This window comes from Micropterus dolomieu, linkage group LG18, assembly GCF_021292245.1.
Source record: "Micropterus dolomieu isolate WLL.071019.BEF.003 ecotype Adirondacks linkage group LG18, ASM2129224v1, whole genome shotgun sequence".
Classification (NCBI taxonomy): domain Eukaryota; kingdom Metazoa; phylum Chordata; class Actinopteri; order Centrarchiformes; family Centrarchidae; genus Micropterus; species Micropterus dolomieu.
The window spans coordinates 34,661,947-34,681,928 of record NC_060167.1 but is presented as its reverse complement, the minus strand read 5'-3'; the positions used below and the strand labels follow the sequence as shown (position 1 = coordinate 34,681,928).

At 38.8% G+C, this 19,982-nt stretch overlaps 1 protein-coding gene across 4 annotated transcripts in view; it reads left to right on the top strand.

The window, feature by feature from the left end:
* Positions 1–19,982, top strand: part of LOC123956496 (calcium-dependent secretion activator 1) — a 153,601-nt gene that overhangs the window by 89,034 nt on the left and 44,585 nt on the right. For 3 of the 4 annotated variants that reach the window (XM_046028711.1, XM_046028710.1, XM_046028709.1), the window contains exons 16-19: positions 8,529–8,685; positions 12,404–12,545; positions 16,194–16,349; positions 17,938–18,085. In XM_046028711.1, the coding sequence (XP_045884667.1) occupies positions 8,529–8,685; positions 12,404–12,545; positions 16,194–16,349; positions 17,938–18,085 (603 nt within the window). Of the gene's footprint in view, positions 1–8,528; positions 8,686–12,403; positions 12,546–13,089; positions 13,221–14,412; positions 14,417–16,193; positions 16,350–17,937; positions 18,086–19,982 lie in introns of all 4 variants that reach the window. The other variant, XM_046028713.1, reaches the window with a different exon arrangement.

The window sequence follows — 19,982 nt, the reverse complement described above, 5'->3', positions numbered from 1 at the left end:
ATTGCCTATGATCACATAATGTACGCTATAAACTGCAAACACTTATTTGGCCACAATTGTGATTATTCCGTTGAAAGAAACGGTCAAGTTTCACAAAGACATACCTTTGCTATTACCACAAACATAAAGTGATGTTTATTTGCAAGTTCTGTCAGTTTGATCCAGATAAAAGCAGCTGTACTCGTAAAGAGACTGGGCGATCCCGGAAAACGGGGACATCTGGTCACCCTACTTTACTGAAATCTATCAACTTCCACACAACAGTACAGTATCATATTTAACTGTGGCCATCTAAGGAAGCAAGCATTATGTCACTTTGACATTTAAGGGGCTCTATGTAGTTTTTCAGTTAGATCACTTAACAATGCATCACTTTTTACAGCCCGTAATCTGACATAAAAATTAACTACACACCTCTGTCCCACGGAACAGTCACTATTCTGCTTTTTATGTAAAAAAAATCGGGTTGGATTTTCTGCAAAGCCTCTTGACAACTGATTCTGAACTGTAAACACAGTAGCAACACCACACAAGCTACTGAAACAGATTCCAACACAAACCCTACATAAGGATTTAAAACAACAATAAAGTTTTATGTGCTGATAAGGGCCAAACAAGAATCTTATTGAAGCTGGGCCATAGACTGTATATAAGAAATGGAGGTAGTCATCGTGACGTCACCCGTTGGTTTGTGGACTGCCGTTTTGAAGTCTCAAGTTTGGCCGATAGGGCGCCGTCATGTCGAGTTTTTGCAACCAGGAAGTGCCGATAAGTGACGATACGGCAGAGCTAACGGCCATGTGCAGAGCTAGCTAGCTTGCTTAGCTAGGTGCAACTGTAACTCACGTTAACTGTCATTTTAACAGGGCTGATAACTTTGTCTAGCAAACAACAGTCTTAAAACTAAATGTACTCACCAGAGAAAGTAAACAGCCAACCCAGGTAAACTAATTAATACAAAGCATGTGAAGGATTTTGTGCTTTAGTTGGCTTAAGTTAGATAATGTTAGCTAAAGCCAACCAGATGCTAATGTTATCCTGTACAAAATACTATAGTGTATGGCTTGCCACATTACTTCACCAACTAATCCATATTACTACCCTGTGTACCACTGGTAGCTTATTATATCAAAGTGTTAATTCTTCAAGGAATTATGTAACGGTACAAAGCAAATATGGAGCGATTTGTTTAGTATATAGTGATGCAAGGCAGGAGCAGCCAGCTACTTGAATACAGGAATTGAAAAATGCTCAGTCAATGGTATACAGGCCTTTTAATCAGAGGGATGTGTGACCACTTGCGTGAACTTATAAATTTTTCCTCTTCAACAAATTAACTATGAAGAGACTATTTTACATACTCACAATAAAGCATGTGCTTGAGTGTGTGCGTCCCGGCGATTGATCCACATCTAATCTCATTTGCTGCAAATCCAAACTGTTAGAAAACAGCATTGTGCTGCCCTTTCTCCACCTAGTGGTAGCTGTATTTTTAGGCCACTGGGAATATTGAGTTTGAGTTTCGACCCTTTCCTGTAGCTTGTCTGTGTGGAGTGTAGAAGCAGCAGAGTAGCAGATCAAGACAGTGAAGTTAGCAGATCTTTCTATTTCACACAAAACTCAGGAAACATATGTACTTTAAGTATTTGCAAAGTATGTCACACTGGATGTTAAACAGGTGAAGCAAAATTTGTAGTTTATTTTAAGATTATATTTTCGCATTCGTGATGCTAATGTCCATTAGCACGTTATAGGAGATGCCCATTATACGTTAGCATTGAGCTAATAGTCGAAGCGCTTTTTTATTCTTTTTTATGTATCGATATGATGGGCTGGAATATGGATACAGTATCATGGAAAAATGTATAACGATATCTGGCATGCCGGGGTAATGCCCAGTGGGCCATCGCACTTTGGGGCCGGTGTGACGTAAATAATTTATTTATATAACTGTTTTTAAAAAATGTGCCAACGATTGGCCCATTGGGTAATTTTCTATACTGACATTGGGCTGGACCAATCACATCTCTTATTAACCCTCACCCCCTCTGCTCTCTGTTTCTTGCGTTGCGGGCATGGTTGCGGGTCAAAAAAAATATTCAGACAGCTGCCGCCAAATGCGCGAAAACAACCCATATGTTTACTCCCGGGGCTGCAGTAGCTTCAACATCAGCTGCAGTACCCTGCGTAGTGCAGGCACAGGCACCTGAAGGAGTAAAAGAGCTGTGGTGGCCACTGCCAGGAAGAGGAGGAGTCGTGTTTTAGCGAAACAGAGGGACAAATTGACAGGGCTGAGGGACAGAGAGAGCAGGAGGAGAGTGGAGGTGAAGCGGTAAGCATGTAGCTCAACCTGTAGGGAGGGAGCGGGGCGGGAGGGTCATTTACACTGTCCCCACCACTTTTTGAAAGCATTTGTTAAAAATGTTCTGAAAAATAGCTTGCACCAAGAAATGTTGATTAACAAATAAAAATACTATGAGAAGGTTTATTATTAGGTTTATTTGCACAATAAGAAAACCTGCAATGCAATGTAAATATAGAAGAAACCTCTGTGTTGACCAAAAAAAGTAACTTAAGCAAAAAACAATAAGCTACTGATTACTGCATTATATTTTATTATATTTTATATTGTGAATTGTCACCTGTCACCTGAATTTTGTGCTTCTCTTTTTCACTTTTTCACCATAAATTGGTGCAGAAAATGTCTCCAGAATGCAGGAAATTAATAATCTTATATAAAATAAATGAAATAAAATCTTATGGGGGTGGACCCCCAGACCCCCCTATCAAACATTTCATCTATAAATATAAAATATATTAATAAATAAATATAAATAGTAGGCCTTTTAAATATATATTCTTGTCTTGTAGTCATGGACAGCAATCTTGTGCAAATGTTATGTCTCAGTGTTTCATCACACCGCTAATCTGAACCCCTAAATAGATCGATGGTGTATTTGTGAGGGGTGTCTGTGTATTTGGTGGGTCTGCAAAAAATGCCAGGGCTGATTTTTTGTCCCAGTCCAGCCCTGTGCAACAGCCCACTATCAAAACCAGTACATTACATTTATTCTTTTAGCAGACGCTTTAATCCAAAGCGATTTACAATTGCTATACATGTCAGAGGTCGCACGCCTCTGGAGCAACGAGGGGCTAAGTGTCTTGCTCAGGGACACAATGGTGGATGTCTCACAGTGGGAATTGAACCCAGGTCTCCCACACCAAAGGCAAGCATCTTATCTATGCCACCTCAGGGTGGTGATGGCGAAATAATATACACTAATGAAATGCCTGCTCATATAAAAACATTTACATTCAACTTTAAAAAACTATTTAATCAAGGATTTGAAAAGTACTAGGAGATCCTCCTGTTGGAGGTTCTGGTACTTTTCAAATTCTTTGCAAGGAGTTTCAAGTTGATGGGGCACAGTATGAGAAGGCAGACTTCCCCAATGTTGTCAAACAAATCATCCTGGGAACTATTAAAAGCAGCAGCCTGCTGGACTGGGTATGATGACTACTGACTGCAAAGCTAAGGAGGCTACTAATGTAATGTGGTAATTTGCAAATGAGTGCCTTATAGATACAATACACAAATGTAGCTGTCTCTGTGTAGCTAATGATGGCCAATCCACATATAATCATAGATTATAATATAATCTTTATAATCTGCAAAATAGAGCGAGACAGAAATATATACCTTTAGGGAAATAAATATGGTAGGAAATGCAAATGAGGAATACAGACAAAAATATATTATTATATTATATATTTAAAAAACTAATTAATAAATAAAGTTGAATTTTATAAAGGACAATAAATAAATAAAGAAGGTAATTAATAAAAGGTGAATAAATAAAGAAACAATTCTCATTATTTAATTTAATTAATGCAACATTTATTTTTTTATGTATTTTTGGTGCATTTAATAGGTTGTTTATTTATTTATTGAGCATTTAATTTGTGTATTCAGTTTCGATTGTGACAGAATCCATCCCCCATAAGTGATTGCTTCGTAAAATTGAATTTAGATTTATTGTCATTTTACTGATACTCAGGTACACAGCTTCTTTACCTGTCTCAGTTGCTGTAACCCACATAATATACAATACTGCAACATAACGGCGCAGGACAACACAGGGGAGGACGCTTTCAGTATGCTACAGTAACGTTACTTAATACGCTCTAATTTTATACTAAAGTATGGCAACAATCTCATCACAAACTTGTCACTTTCTGGTGAAAGATACACAACTAGTCTTAAAAAGCTGGCAAGCGAGCTGACGCTGATGGATCATGTCTACTTTATGCTGTCAGTGGTGGTGCAATCTGAAACCTCACCGCTAGTGGCCACTGAAAACTACACATGGCCCCTTCAAGGAAAAATGTATAAATGGGTAGGAGACACCATCAGCAAGTAAAGAATCATTTGAAAAATGAAAAACTACTTTGTTTGCTATAGTATTTCAAGCCAGGTCTAATATTCCTATAATATCCCTATAGCATCTTACATATCTAGGTTTATTGACTTTATGTGGACATGCTTGACATTCTTCTGTGTAATTCATCAACATAGAAATTCTTCAATTTGTTTACAAAATAAAATAAAACTCACTCACATATTGCATTAATATTTCATGATTTTATCCAAATTTATTTTATTGTAACATATTTTTGTTTTGTTTTGTCAACAGTGAGCTATTTTTCTCATATGAAATCAGTATTACACTAGGGGACTGTCGGTCTGTGTAACCTGGATTGCCACACGCAATGTTATTGGCCAATAGCAGCAGTTTACAGCTGTGAAAATAGAGGCAGCATTCTGTATATTCCCCACAAAATGAATGTTCAGTACACACAGTAAGGAGCTTTAAGCAGTTCTGGACAGAGGATAAGTTGACTAGTGTACTAATCTTATGGTATCAGCCACATATTGATGTTTAGTTGACAGGGTGACTCACTAGCTAGCCAACAAGTAGACATGTTTTTTTCTCACTGCCAATGTCAATAACAGCATATAATTATAATGGAACATTTTAATCATCATCATGGTCACCGAGTGCACTACATCACCTGCAAACCCTCTAGGACTTGACAGTATACTCCAATTGAAATCCAAATTTAGCTTAATAGCACCCAAGCCATATGGTTTCTCAAAATAAAACCCCGTTATCCTAAAACTACTTCAATTCTATGGAATTAAACCAAAAACACGTGGGCTACCACAACTAGTCTAGTGACATTTGTTGACCAGTTGGATATATGTAGGAGGGGCAGTGAAAAGTCTACAAGATGTTCTCCTTGCCAGCCTGTGCACTGCAATGAGAGCCTCATGCTGCACTTTTGCTACATTTTTATTTTGTTTGGAAGCCTGTGTAGATATGCCAAATCCCATTTAGAGTGGAGGATTTTGTCAGATATAAGGAGTGTTTTCAGGTGGTGTTTCACAATTTGTTAAATCAGATTTGTCACAGAGTTTGGTTTATGTTTATGTCAAATGACTTCAGAACTCCCATTTATGTTTACCTTTGTCTCCTGTACAGTTTTTATCATCAAAATACCTACAGGGGATCTCAAGATTAGTTCCAGATAGATAGTGCAAGTTATTTTGTATTCCTTCTGACTGGGGCTCTCAAAGTTTTGTGTTGATTCAGATTCCAAATGGTGAATACAAACCCTCACCAGTGACTGCATGCTACGTTGAATTATCATACTGTGTCTGATCTGCGCATTCAGCCATGCCTGACACAAAATACTCACTCTAAAGTGGCAGGTTTGTAGTGGATATGGAGAATTATCAATCAGGTCAATCACAGCAGAGAAGCTTCTCTGTTTATCTGGCACTGAGCTGAAAAGATAGTGAAGGATGAGAACAAGGGAATGAAGTCAAAGGGAAAAGAGATGCACTAATGAAATGAAAACATGAATGTTGTTTTGATGTAAATATGCCTTGATCTATCCATTTTCATCCCTTTTACTGTAAATGCTTTGGTATTTACATCACTGTAAGTTGAATTATTTGTCACTCCGTTATTTAACCAAAACAAAATTGACTTATTCCCTCTCTGCTTTTTATTTCAATGAATGATTTGGTTTGCGGGGAAATGTTTGAACAGGGAAAAGAGGTATGTGCTTGTCTTAGTGCAATTTTCCCCGTCTCCTACCCTACCCTCACTCTAAGTCCTGTGCATGCACTTAATGATGGAGGATCATTACTGTTTCCCTTCTCAACAATGACCCAGAACCCCTTTGAGCTTGTGATCTCTGCTAATCAAGTGCTTGCGGCAGCGTGTGTTAGCTTCTAAGCTAGCAACAGTTTTGCCTTTGATGATGAAGAACAGAGACAAGCACTTAAGCAATGTGTTTTATTTGCCGAACTCATTAACCTATGCTCTGTGAAAATAATGTTTAGAGTTGTGACTTTTAATGCTGAATATGTATATTCTGTCTAAAAGAGTACAACTCTTTACCTTGTTTTCTAGGAGTCTAACCCAAATCATCCCTGAAAATGCTAATTGTTTCTGCTTTTAGCCTTGTGTCTTTTATTCTACTAAGTTCAGTAAGTAAGCTTGGGGAAGGTATTGTGGCACCCTTCCTTCCCTTAAAGAAACCCATTCCTCTCCATTGGATCCTTCTGTACACAAAGGAGGAAATGTGAGGCATGCTTTGTGTGGTCAGAGAGAACATCACTCCTCTTGCATTTCAATGAAATGCATTACACTGATGCTCAAATTATGTGATCACTGGTGAACCAGCCTAACCAGCGTTAGACTCCAACCCTGACGCAAACCGATATCAATTACATTTTTGTTTTGGTCAATTCACAATGAAAACACATTCAGTTATTATAATTCAGTGCCAACTAACTTTTTATTAATTTACACTTGTATGACTCTAATGCTGGTTGCAGTTCATCCTATTTATTAGCCTCATTTTGTGACTCTCATGTAATCACCAATTTTAATTTCAAGATTTTGATGCCACATTCAACTTACAGAAATGATCCACTGTTTTGTAACAAACTAGTAAAACTGCAGCAGGTTGTTTTACAAAAAGAAAGACATGAAATCCTCTAGTTTCATATGGGGCATCTCATATGGCTACAGGAAAAGTGTCATATGTTGGTGTCCCATTAATGCCACTAAAAGTTACTCAACTGTAGCATCTTAAGGTGAACTTTGTCAGGCATCTATAGTCTTGACCCATAATACACAAGAGCTCACTGTCAAAAACGAATTTGTAACCATGTGTCTTTTTGATTGAGGTTGAGGCAATAGCATGAGTTTATCATCGTTTCTCAACCACCTTATTCCATCTTATTTAGTGAATTATCATCACCACAGGCCACTCATAACAAAAATTGGAACATCAAAGAGTCTCTTCTTGCCTCAAGTTGGTAAAACTCACCATCCTCTCATTGTCTCGCCAGGATTGTGGGAACCAATACTTTTTTCCCTTTCGCTAAGAAGCATTTTTAGGAAGTGTTTTTTTTTGCCACACAAATGTTTCTCATTTTACAATAGGAATATTGAGTGGCTTTGACAGATGCTAGCAAAATTATTTTTCCAGTTTTATAGTTGCACAGCTCACAAGGTTCGTGGGATGTGAAAAACAGCTATTTCTTTCTAGACATATTTTAAGATACTTGGTAAGTTTTAAAAAAAACATCCCGTTTGACATCTGTTTACTTTTGGTTCCTTTCTGTGACTTGAATATAAACATTATTGCGAAAAGTATCAAATGTAAAATTGATTATTACATGAGTGGCACTGATTCGATGTACTCTTGCCAACTATCCCACACCAACTATCCAATGTTAAGAGCTCCCATGGCAAATGCATGCCCCCACCCCCAGCACACATACACTACCACCACCACCTAGTAAGCCCATGGGTACATTCACATTACAGTGTTGACAGCTTGATGTGAATAAGCAAACACCATGGATCCTCAGGGGCCCCTCGTAAGAGGCCTGGCAAGAGTTTTTTTTGGTGTGCATGAGAGAAGCCCAGTTCCTAAAAGACACTCCACTGCATCTATTTTATGGGGAGATATGAGCGCAGCACAGCTCGCTAGCTCCTTTCTTCTGATTGACTCACTTAAAGAGCTGTGGGTGAGTGTTTAAGTAGCTCCCTGCCATGCCTGTCAAGGAGCTGCTGCTGTTTCCTCTGTGGGCCAACAGAAAAGCGTGTGATTTTCCGTGCTCAAGCACTGTTTTTTCTGGTTCTACTTGTGAAGAATCCTTCCCCGGAGATCTGTTTGTGAAGCCATTGAGGAAACAACTTAATTTCATATGGTGAAAAGTGAGACAGATAGCCATAAGTCTTTCCAATAGATTGGTGGAGTTGCATTACATCTTTAGCGTTTATTGTTAATGAGATTCAAACTGTTAACTTAAAGACATGCCCATTGGGGAGCACTCATAGTCTAATTTGTCTCCCATCATTCACTCTCAACCTCTTGATTTTCTTTTGTGTCCTGTATTCTGTCTCTCTTGCTTCTCTCTTTCTCCTATATTCCATCTGTAGGCCTTCGCGTGGTGGTCAGACCTGATGGTGGAGCATGCCGAGACCTTCCTGTGTCTCTACTCGGCCGACATGGACGCAGCTCTCGAAGTTCAGCCGCCAGACAGCTGGGACAGCTTTCCCCTCTTCCAGCTGCTCAATGACTTCCTGAGAATGGACTGTGAGTGAAGAGCTATTAAAAGAAAACATATTCAACTGTCATCATGGGAAGTGACGTAGATGAACATGCCTTGCAATTGGTCCGGCAGGTGCTGTAGAAGAAAAAGTGATCTGACACTAGGGATGTAAGCCTGAAACCTGAAAGAGTAAAACTGAATGAAGGTCAGATTATCCACTTGCCCAGGTTAACATAAATCTCACAGTACACATCATATTAAAAAAGTACATGCATTAGACAAACTAAGCTATATTAAGAACAGGAAAACATTCAAGTTGAAAATCTCAATTTATTTGCGTGAATTTGACTACTTGAGTGTTTCACAGTCTGTCTCCATTTACCACTAACAGCTAATTCACCGACTGTAAATCATGTAAATCTATTATGTGGTGCAGAAACAGTGACAGTGTTTCACACTCTTGGCTTATATTCTCCATGTTAACTGTCAGTGGCCAAGTCACAATACTGAATTTACTGAATAATTAAGTACAGTAAGTTTCACTTCTCATTTCACCTCATTTCTTGACTGGCTACTCTCTGCTGTCTCAGAAGACGACACCTTTTGTCCTGTGTCAGCCACCGTAGCTGTCCTACACTCTATGAAGCAGCGGGGGACTAGACAATCTGCAGCCTCCACAACCTTCGAAAGAGCTTAACTAACGTTAGGGTGTCATGCAGGGCCGTTTCTCTGTGTTGAATGGATGTAATTGCTGTTGTTTGACTAAGCACTTGCATGGTCTTCTCTAAAACACTATTTGTGAGTAGACAAAGAGTTTTTTATAGAGTTACCGATATGCATCATCTGTTTCATGTCAGTAGCCAAGCACTGTTTGGCACGCTCTCATCCGCTGCATGACCAAACAGGGCTTTAAGTCGCATCTCCTCACCACTAAGGTTTATGCTGTTGAAAGACAAGGTTTATCCATAGCAGCACTTTATGTTTCAGGTTATTTTGACTGAAATCATTCCTGTCGATGTGAGATGTCTACTTTTGGCCTGGAGCGCTTTACATTCTGAACAGTGTGTGTGTGTGTGAACAGGATCAGATGTGTCTGACTGAAGGTCTTGATGCAGGTTGCTGCAGGCAAGCCATCTCTCTAATGAACTGCAAGCACTTGCCTGCAGGAACACCGTGGAGCTATCCACGGTCCTGTAAAGGAAACACTTCACTGTTCACAATGCAGGCTCAATCTGCGTGGCGCTAATTGTCCCTGGGGAATGCTTCCCCTTTTCGGTTTGTCAGTCGGGAGTCAAGGAGAAGGCAATGCATGGTCCACTCATTCAGCTGAACAGTGATGAATGCAAATAGCTCGTTATGCTCACTTGTTAGTGTCATCAAATTGGCCACCTTCTCATTTGCTACATATTGTCAATTGTGTGAAAATGGCAATTGGAGTGCATAGCACCACCCAGAACAACAGTGTGGTCCAGTGATCTGTGTTTAATAGTTTTTGGACAACAATGGAGCTCTATGGCACAGAGGAATAAAATCAGGCTTTGGATACACAGACAATGTAAATACTTTGTAGGGTACAGTTGACAGTTTGTTGACAGTAAGAAAATTGCTTGCATTATCCATTAATGTGGTCCTGTGTTCTATGTGATTTTCTGTTTTATAACACAGGATCAGAGCTACATGAATATGAAAGTATACATTATGTGCGCTCCATCCTAATGTTAAATGTTTATTTTTGTTTGTCACTGAGGCTTAAAAATCCATTTAACCCGAAAGAAATCTCACAGTTTTAGCTTATTTTTTAACCTGTTTGGGAAAAAAAGACTCTATTATCCAACATGGCTTGTTAAGATGGAAACTGTTTGCTGTGGGCAATTGTATAAAAAATTAATCAAAAACAAAACTAGAATACAAATTAATATGAATTAATAATACAGTGTGTACATTAATCAACATAACAGTTATTTACAGCATCCCAGGCAAGATTCAGCCTCCTTTCAAGACTTTGATTTATTCCAATTCCATGAATAGGTTTATGTTTATTCCATATTTATATATTTCTGCATTTATTTATGTCAACGTGGTTTGGTGGTCCTTATCACCAAAGCAAATTTCTTGTATGTGTAAAACACTACTTGGCAATAAAGCTCCTTCTGATTCTGATTCTGATAAACTTTGAAATTGGGAACTTAGGAAAAGGGAAAGCAGCAGAGGTCGAGACATCCTGACTTTTAATCACTAGTGCGGGTCAATCTTCAAAACTACTGAACCCTATGCTTCCCGTAATGCACCACTGTTAAACCCTTACTGCTTTGGAAACATCAATGTGTTTTAACCTCCACTCCTCCAATTTGTAACGCAGGTTTCTGTTCTGCTGTTCTGTTTCTGCATTTTCTCGAAACACAAGACTTGAAAAAGCTCCTCCAGACCTACAGAAGACATTATAAAATTACAACGAGCTGAGTAGTACTCCCCGTGACTGCCCTTATTTGTAATATCAGTGTAATTCCCCTTCGCCAATCAAAGTATCAGCCCACAGTGTTAATATGTAACACAGTAACATCAGAGGGTCTTGCAGGACATCAGACACCAAACCATATTCAATACCAACCCAAGACCTAGCAGAGTGTAGCACTGCCCACACAGTGTAACAAGTGAACACTTTAGTAGAGCGTATCATCATGGGGACATCTTTTCCACAGAAGGTCATCTGCTGTGTTGCCCCACAGCAGTGCACTTATGTAGCAGTAAATAGCCTTAGCACTAGACAGGCGCCAAAGTTGGGCTGCCATTCCAGGAGTTAATGAGGTCTAATGCAGTGGTAGCTGGCCCACTGCAAGCCCTGCGAACACACTCCTGGACACAACACATCCAAGTGGACAGCAGCCGCTCAAGTGGCTAATTGGGAGAGTGGCAATCAGGGAACACAACAAACATTGCACCTACTGTGTATCATCGACCTTGACTCCAATGCCAACACACACAAACACACACATGCTCAGAGGGGGAGAGAAAAACAAAGAGAGAGAGAGAGGGAGAGGAAAGGCAGACACGCTGCATGGAGCCGTGAGGCATCACATTAGCACACACTGGCCTCCATTTTATCTCCTGTGGTCTTTGTCAGTGTTGCCTTTTTACCAGTTGGGAGCCGACGGAGACTGGGGGAAATGTGTTTGACGGGTTGGATTTAGAAATACCAGAGACTGTGACCTTTTGTTTAGAAAGATTGAAAACTGGGTATGATATGTCATACCTGCTAATGAAGACCCAGTATTAGCCACGAACACTAACTTCTTCTGTCATTGTTTATCACCATCTAGGACAGGGTTTTTCTAGAATTTCTCTCACTATCTTTCAGATATATCTTGCAACCCCACATGCATATTATCATGTAGTTGCATAAAAAGCCACTTCAGTGCATGAGTAATGCATGAGTGAAACGTGAGGTGTTACACTGCCTATGCTGGCATCTATTCAAGTCTGTTCAGTCAAATGCGTGCGAGACAAAGTTCACTGGGTTTTTTGCCCACTAGTAGCTCTATGGCGCTATTTTTCTACGAGTATTTGTCAGACCTGAAGGCCACAATGTGTGTTTTGGTGAGTAACACTGGATGTAAACTTTACTCCACAGGGCGCCTTAGACTCACACTAGATCAATCGACTGGCCTTGTATCACAAAACAGTTACTCAGTGTTGCCTGCTATGTGCTAAAGTTTGCTTTGTCACTTCCATGTCTTATTTCTTCGTTCCCATGCTCTACATCAGATAACCTGTGCAATGGGAAGTTCCATAAACACCTGCAGGACCTGTATGCCCCCTTGGTGGTGCGATATGTGGACCTGATGGAGTCCTCCATTGCTCAGTCCATTCACAGAGGCTTTGAAAGGGAATCCTGGGAACCTGTCAAGTAAGGATGCCTTCGTTTCCTTTACCTTTGCCGATCCTCTTCACTTGCATAAGGGACATGTAGTGTATGATTAAACCATTTTCAATTTGCAGATCTGTGTACAGGTTTAGCTTTGGTTTTGACTCGCCAGTGGCCACTTTATTAAGCACACCTGCACTGAACTGGGGACATGCTTTGCACAATTTTGTCCACTCCTCTTTTTTCTACTCCGTGTTGCCTTGTGGGGCATTGTGTTCAGCGCCACACACAAAGGTCTAGTAATTTTGCTATTTCTGCTTGTATTTTTCTAGTGAACTACATATTACATGTGAACATACAGAATAAGTAAGTATATGCAATTAGGACTCTCTCACAGTTGGATTTCATAACAGCAGTGAGCTGGGATAAAGTTTTGGATCTAGAGCTTATATGGGTGTATAACATAATCAAAGAGTGTATCTTTAACTGAAGTGTGACCCCTAACTTATAGTCAGTTTGTTGCTTTTTACAACTCATTTGCATCAGCTTTGACGTGGAATCTCTGTTATTCTGTTTCCCTCCACAGGAGTATAACAAGCACTCTGCCTAACGTCAACCTCCAAATGCCCAAAGTACCAAATTTAACAGTGCCAAGTGTTAACGTCCCACAATTGCCAGGCTTTTCAACACCCAACTGGATGACAGCTTATTATGAGTGTGTATCTGCTTTGTACAGCCTGAGACATGCGCACATGTCCTTGGCATGAACGTGGCATCTCAGTCAAATGACCCCAAAGCAGCAGGATTATGTTTATATATATCAAAAAACTTTAAAATTGTCCGTTGTGTGTTTTTGGAATTGAAATCAATAATACCCTTTGACAAAGAACACAGTGTTTTATGTGTCTTGTGCATATTTGTAGCTATTTATGCAAATGAACACAATGTTTGTACTCTAAATCAGTCAAAGTAGTTTTGAATGTGCTCTTTTAATAATTACTTTTATTATCATTTTTTCACATGAAAAGGGTATAGAAACTGTTTTCAGATTGAAAAGTTTGTTGTTTTGTTATAATGTAAATTCTTAAATTGGGAAACTTTACTGATTAAAGGTCTAGAGTAAGCACTGTAAGTAAACATTATATGTCATTTTCTAAAACAATACCTAAAATATTGCTTTAAAGACACTTTTACTCTATGATTTCAGGTAAATGTTAATAAAATTAGAATTTTAAAATCCTTTTCATGACCTGCACTATTTTAATCTTTATGAGATTTGAGGAGGACTGTTCCAAAACTGAGTAGCCACATTTTTAAATAAATACACCTTTTCCTTTTAGTAAGCATTTAACATGATTTATTTGTTTGAACAATGTGTAATATAATAGCCCCTGGTTTCAGTGAGAGTTTTCTATTAATATGTATGCAATCTTGTGAGTGCAATCACGAAAAGCACTCTGCATATCTCAATAAACACTTTATCACATCATCTATAGCACTTTGAAAACTTAAGTGAAACGTTGTCTGCACCAACAACGTGGATCAAAGGTGTAAAAGCTCTTTCGTATCCTGCCGAGTGTGACGCTGTCGCCGTAGCACATCCATCCCTATTCCCTCATCTGGAATCTTGCGGATACACATTCAAAATTACCAGCCCTGAAGTTTCATTGTAAAAAAAAATATGTGAACTGCATTTCAGCCTTCACTTTATATTTACTAACCAAAGAAAAAATGCCAACAGAGATGGTAGACATGTTTCATTTGTGCTTTCCAAGATCACGAGAGTTGTAAGAAAAGCCTAAACATGGAGCCCCGTGGAGGCAGGTATATGAGCGCATAAATGAATACTAAAGCGTTTGCATAGCTTTGGTAGTGTGTTGGCAATGTAGGCTTTTGTGCAGCCCCAAAGCCACGTTCATGCTAACGTCATGGCATGGTGTGTGTGTGGAAGGATGCTAAGGCAGTGACTTATGGAATCCCAACATTTCTACTCCCACATATGTATTTTTATTTGGACTGGAGAGATGCAAAAACATAACAAGGAGACAGAAAATACAAAAGAAGGAAACCTCACATATTATTAACACTGAGGATTTGTTCTGCATGTTGCTTTCATAAGAAGAGATTACCATCTAGCAAGTGTGTGGTTTTACTATTTAATCATTTCTTTGTAATTTTCTCCTTATTTCATATTTATTCTGTTCATAAAACTTATTGGCTTAATAATAACACTTGACTCATATCATACATAGTACATCGTTTTTTTCTGTGTAAAAAAAACAAAACAGGTATTAACTGGACAAAAAATCTCCTGCCACACGAGCATTTAGCTCATTTGTGAGCGGCAAATATATTCACCATGACAACATCTCCTAATTAGCACTAAACACAAAATACAGTTCAGGTTGATGGGAATGTCATTAGTTATCACTGTCAAGCGGACGCCTGCAGGGTTACGGGTAGGTGTAGGGTTAGGATCATACATGTCATGGGTCAAAATCATCTCAAAATCTATATTAATGTATTCAATTAAATGTTCTGATAATGTCTTTGGTGGCATGTTCCGACATCCAAATTTCCACCGAAATGAAAAGGTATTTATACAATTAAAATACAGACGTAACCTTAGTGTTAGCTACTGTCATGGTTATGCATCTTTGCATCTTTTCATGTCTTTCCATTCCAAAGCCTTTCCCCCAGTTACCTGATATACATGTAGCAACCTGGTCCTGGCTTTCCTCTACTAGTTGAAGGTAGATGGATGAGGAGGCCCCTTGTGTCTGAATTTGTTCCTGCATTGTGATTCAGTCTGTTGGGACTGGGTGTTTAGAGCTGCTGAGGGGAGGAATGGTTTTAATAATGGTGTCAGTGGTAATACCGGCAGGTTAATCCTGGTCCTAGCAGTGCTCCACTTTACCCAAACATGTAACCCCGTTTCCGAGTTGACATTAATACACCTGACATCCTGTAAAATGTTGTTGTTTTAATGTGGAAATAAGTCTTGGCAAAGAGTGACAAAATGTCCTGGAAAGAATGAACTTTTTATGTGCAGATATTAAAGTTTGGTATGCCTCTTGGATTTAAAAATGAGTGGAATCCATGAATCTATCTTGTTTCAGATTTTATTGGAAATGAAGAACACATTACAAAATGAATGCAATCTTCTTTTTTGTCTGTTTAATCATTGACGTAAACACAATGAACTTTACTGGTTTGAGGCTCATAGGCAACCTTCACAGCTTCTCTGGGCCCCGGGGCCACCAGGAAGCCCCTTAACCAACAAAGAAAAACCATAAGAACCTTTGGCTCATTTTTATCATTATGTTTCCTTAAGAAGAAAAAATGTGAATATTTTCAGTACTGTACATGGACAAGAGTGAAGTGATTCTTTGAAAGGTATCTACTAGTAAACCACAAATGATTTGGATGATGTTTGAATCTACGTAGTATCTAGTCAAACGTTTTGTTTGTGTTATCAGTGATTCCTCTTTAATGTAAATATCAGAACAGGTAATTCTTCATTATCAGATAAGTATCATCTCAGTAGGTTATATTAAAATAGTTATACATGAGGCAATCTAACAGACACTCTTAGTGATCAACCTGATTTATGTATAAACTCAATTATTTGTTTTCCCTTTTCGAAGCTCTTGTTGTAAAAATGCTAAATTCTGACCTGTGGTCCTGCAGTAATGGCTCAGGGACGTCAGAGGATCTCTTCTGGAAGCTGGATGCTCTGCAGACCTTCATCAGAGATCTCCACTGGCCAGAGGAGGAGTTTGGCAAACACCTCGAGACCCGGCTGAAGCTGATGTCCAGTGACATGATTGAATCCTGTGTAAAACGGTAAAACATGTGAAGATTACACATTTTAGAGACCATCAACATAGCACACCTCGCAAGCGTTCATACCAAAAACAGCCCTCATTAAAACAACACCATGGTGAGGTGAGAAATTAAATATGAACCAGAAAGTCTAGTCTGAGTAACAAATCCAGAAATTTGAAGGCGTATCAGATGTCAAAACACTGCACAATGGTTTATAATAGATTTTTACAACTCTGGAATTTTTTTATCTTTCGTTGCAACAACTGAAAGGTAAACAGGAGAACTATGGTGCTCACATTAAAAGGTATTCCACCATGCATGCATTGCAGCAAAAGTTGAGCCAGGTAAAAATAAGTTTGCCAGATGACCTTGTGTTTTTTTCTGGAGCCCTCTGTGATGGCACCTTGGCTGGTCTCATTCAAATAAACAAAGCAGCTGCGTTTTTTCACTCAGGGCTAAAGTAGGTCTTTAGCACAGCTTTACTGTTAAGCTGAGACTGTTTTCACAGAGCCACAACACCTTGTAGTGAGGAGGTCAGGGTGGATGGACGAGTCAACGACGCATGTGACTTTGACATAAGAGACCGCTGTTCGTTTCCCACCTCCTGCAGACAGTCCACATTGGTTTCTTCCACTGACGTGGTAGTTCTTCATTGGTTTCTTCCATGACCATGATCTTTCCTGGAGCAAGACTGACCCAGCAGATGTAATGGCTGACACGTACAAAGAAACTATAGTACAGAAATGACAAAGATCTGTTACTTAGAAACAGTGTCTCCATTACTGTGCATGGTTTGTCCACCAGATAGCACTGTTCATTAAAAGTTTATTTTTATATTGTAAAATGTTTCATTCAGTACGTATTTTGGTTACAATTTTTAAAAACATTTTTTGTTTTTGTAAATCTGCTGATGTAACACTATAAGATTTTCTATATTCTCTCATATAGTTTCTCAATACCCATATTGGTATCAGCCTCAAACATGTAACCTTTTAAATGTTTTAGTGTCTGAACCAAACCATAACCAGATGGCAGATGTGTCAGTCATATTAGTCTGTTTTTAATGGTCAAATAATTAATGGTAAATGTACTTAAAGTATCAAAAGTACTGTACTACAACTAGACACTTGTTTTTGTAAGGGGTCACAAGACAAAAAGGTGGGATACAGCTGGTTTCAATAATTGAAATATATTAGTATTATTTCAACATCTCGATCTGAAATGTAATGAATGGAAATACTTTAAAATTGTACTAAAAAACAGTACTTGAGGTAATGCACATAGTTACTTTCCACACCTGGCCATAGCTACCATTGGACACACTGAGGCTGGTATTTCTTTTATTTGATTTTGACAGCCTGGGTGGGGTTACCTTTGACAACTTTAATCAATCAAATAAGGGGTTCAGTATTTCTCCACCAAAACTGTGTTCCTGACAGTGTGGAGAAGGCTTTGAAACTTCTCATGTGGAAATAGGATTTAGAGAAAGTATCTACTAACTTAACACTTTATATAGGGCAATTGCACATTTGGGGGACTATAGTACTCATGATCACAGTATTTCTATCCTGGCCTCAGCCCTGTACATTCCTTTCTTTCTCTTAAGGACACGGACAGCGTTCGAGGCCAAGCTTCAGAAGAGCAGCCGGGCCACAGACTTTCGCGTGCCGCAGTCCATCTGCACCATGTTCAACGTCATGGTGGATGCCAAAGCCCAGTCAGCCAAGCTGTGTGCCATGGACCTGGGGCAGGAGGTAGACAACACCCAATGTGTCTTGGAAACTCATTTTCTTTAAAAGAGTAGGAGCCCTGATTTGGGGCAAATCAGGCCGTAGACTCATAGACATCATACAGTTTCCTTGTTTAAATCATTTAAAGGTCATCAAGTTTCAGAGCTGAATGAAAATAAATTGTGTGTGTGTGTGTGTGTGTGTGTGTAAATTCCCTTGACATATATCTTTTTTTGTTATTCTTTTCTCTTTATTACTCTTTCCCCCTTTGTTTCTTATTTCTTTTACAGTATTCACATAATTTTACATGTGCCACGTCACCTCCATCTTTCTGCTTTTTTTCTCTTCTGTCTTGTGAAAGTTTGTTAGAGGCTGGGTAAGTGTGGCTATGAATTCAATTGAAATCTCACCATCCAGTTCCCAAATGTATAATTAGTCATCACTTTTTCCTGTCTGTCTTCCTCCCCTTGAATTGTTTGGATTTCATTAGCATATGTGTAGATATGATTGAATATACATGGGGTAGAAGTGAGAGATCTCATGTTTCGCAGAATCTCGAGATTGATACCAATTAATGACGGTGAATTCATTATTGCGAAGTCCTTCACTGTTCTACAAGGCTAAACAAAAGGAGTCCTCAAAGTGATACTGCCTCTGAGTTTCCATGACAGCAGTTATTTAACAGGAATAATCATTCCAAAGTCCTTCGCTGGGCTCTGCTTTATGGGAAAACCTCAGGTGTCTTGAAAATGGTTATAAAGCACTTCATTAATTTACATACAACTAAAAACAAACAAACAAACAAATGCATCAATAAGAGAATGATTAAAAATCAAACAAAAATGTTTTAAAAGAAAAAACAAGAAATACATGATGGATTCATTCTTTATTCTGCATCTACATTTAGCAATTGCAATTTTACATTATAATAGTGTGTGTTTGTTCACCTAAATGTCTCTCCTTCAAACTCCCTAATCCTTACATCCTACAGCATATTGCTGAAATCCCAAAACCTAATATCTTTAATTCTGGTGTTTCATTTGGGATTCAGTTACTGTGGTCAAATGCTATTTGATTCATTACATACAGTATTTAAGTAGTGTACAATTGAAGAAGTGAACGCAGTTTATACTGTATGTACTAGGGCAGATTCTACTAATCTGACAAATTTTAATTTTTGACTGAAGGCTGTGGTCACTTCATTTCAAAATGTTTGGGGCTACAGAGTCCCTGAAGTGCCAAAAAAGTTTTAAATATTTTATAAGACAAAGATTTCAGCAAATGAAAAGCTATTATATTGTGGGTACAAGCCAATATAATGTGGTAACAAATCTACTGAAACCAGTGCCTCTGTTTAATCAAATTCCTTCTGTCACTGTTGTCTTTTATGTATCTATGTGCATGATGATATGCAAAATGTATTGTAAAGAGGAACATTAATATTTAGCACAGTATCTTGTGCATGCACTTACTTTGCCCCACAAGAAACAATTAAAGCTGCAACCATTAGGTGGTGCTATGAGTTTGAGTGAATACTGGCGAATGATCGATTTTCGACGCCATATCACAGACACGCCCATCGACAAAAAATCACAACTTTTCATCGTCAATGCCTAAAGATTGAACAGCAAAATCTGAAGATCAATCTGAAGAATTCCCTGTGAGGAGTTTGTTAAAGTACAGACCCTGTAAAAAATTACCATTAAATTCAAAATGGCCGACTTCCTTAGGGTTTAGGGCATTTCTCCCTGAGGCTTTTTTGTAGGTCTGAACATGATATATCTGCCAAAAAAATATTCTACTATTTGGTGAAACGTGGCCTGGGGGCTGGTTTTTAGGCGGCACTAGCGAGCCATTTTGCCACGCCCATGCACAACAACCATATGCTACGTAAAATTCCACCAAGTTTGAATTTTGTGCA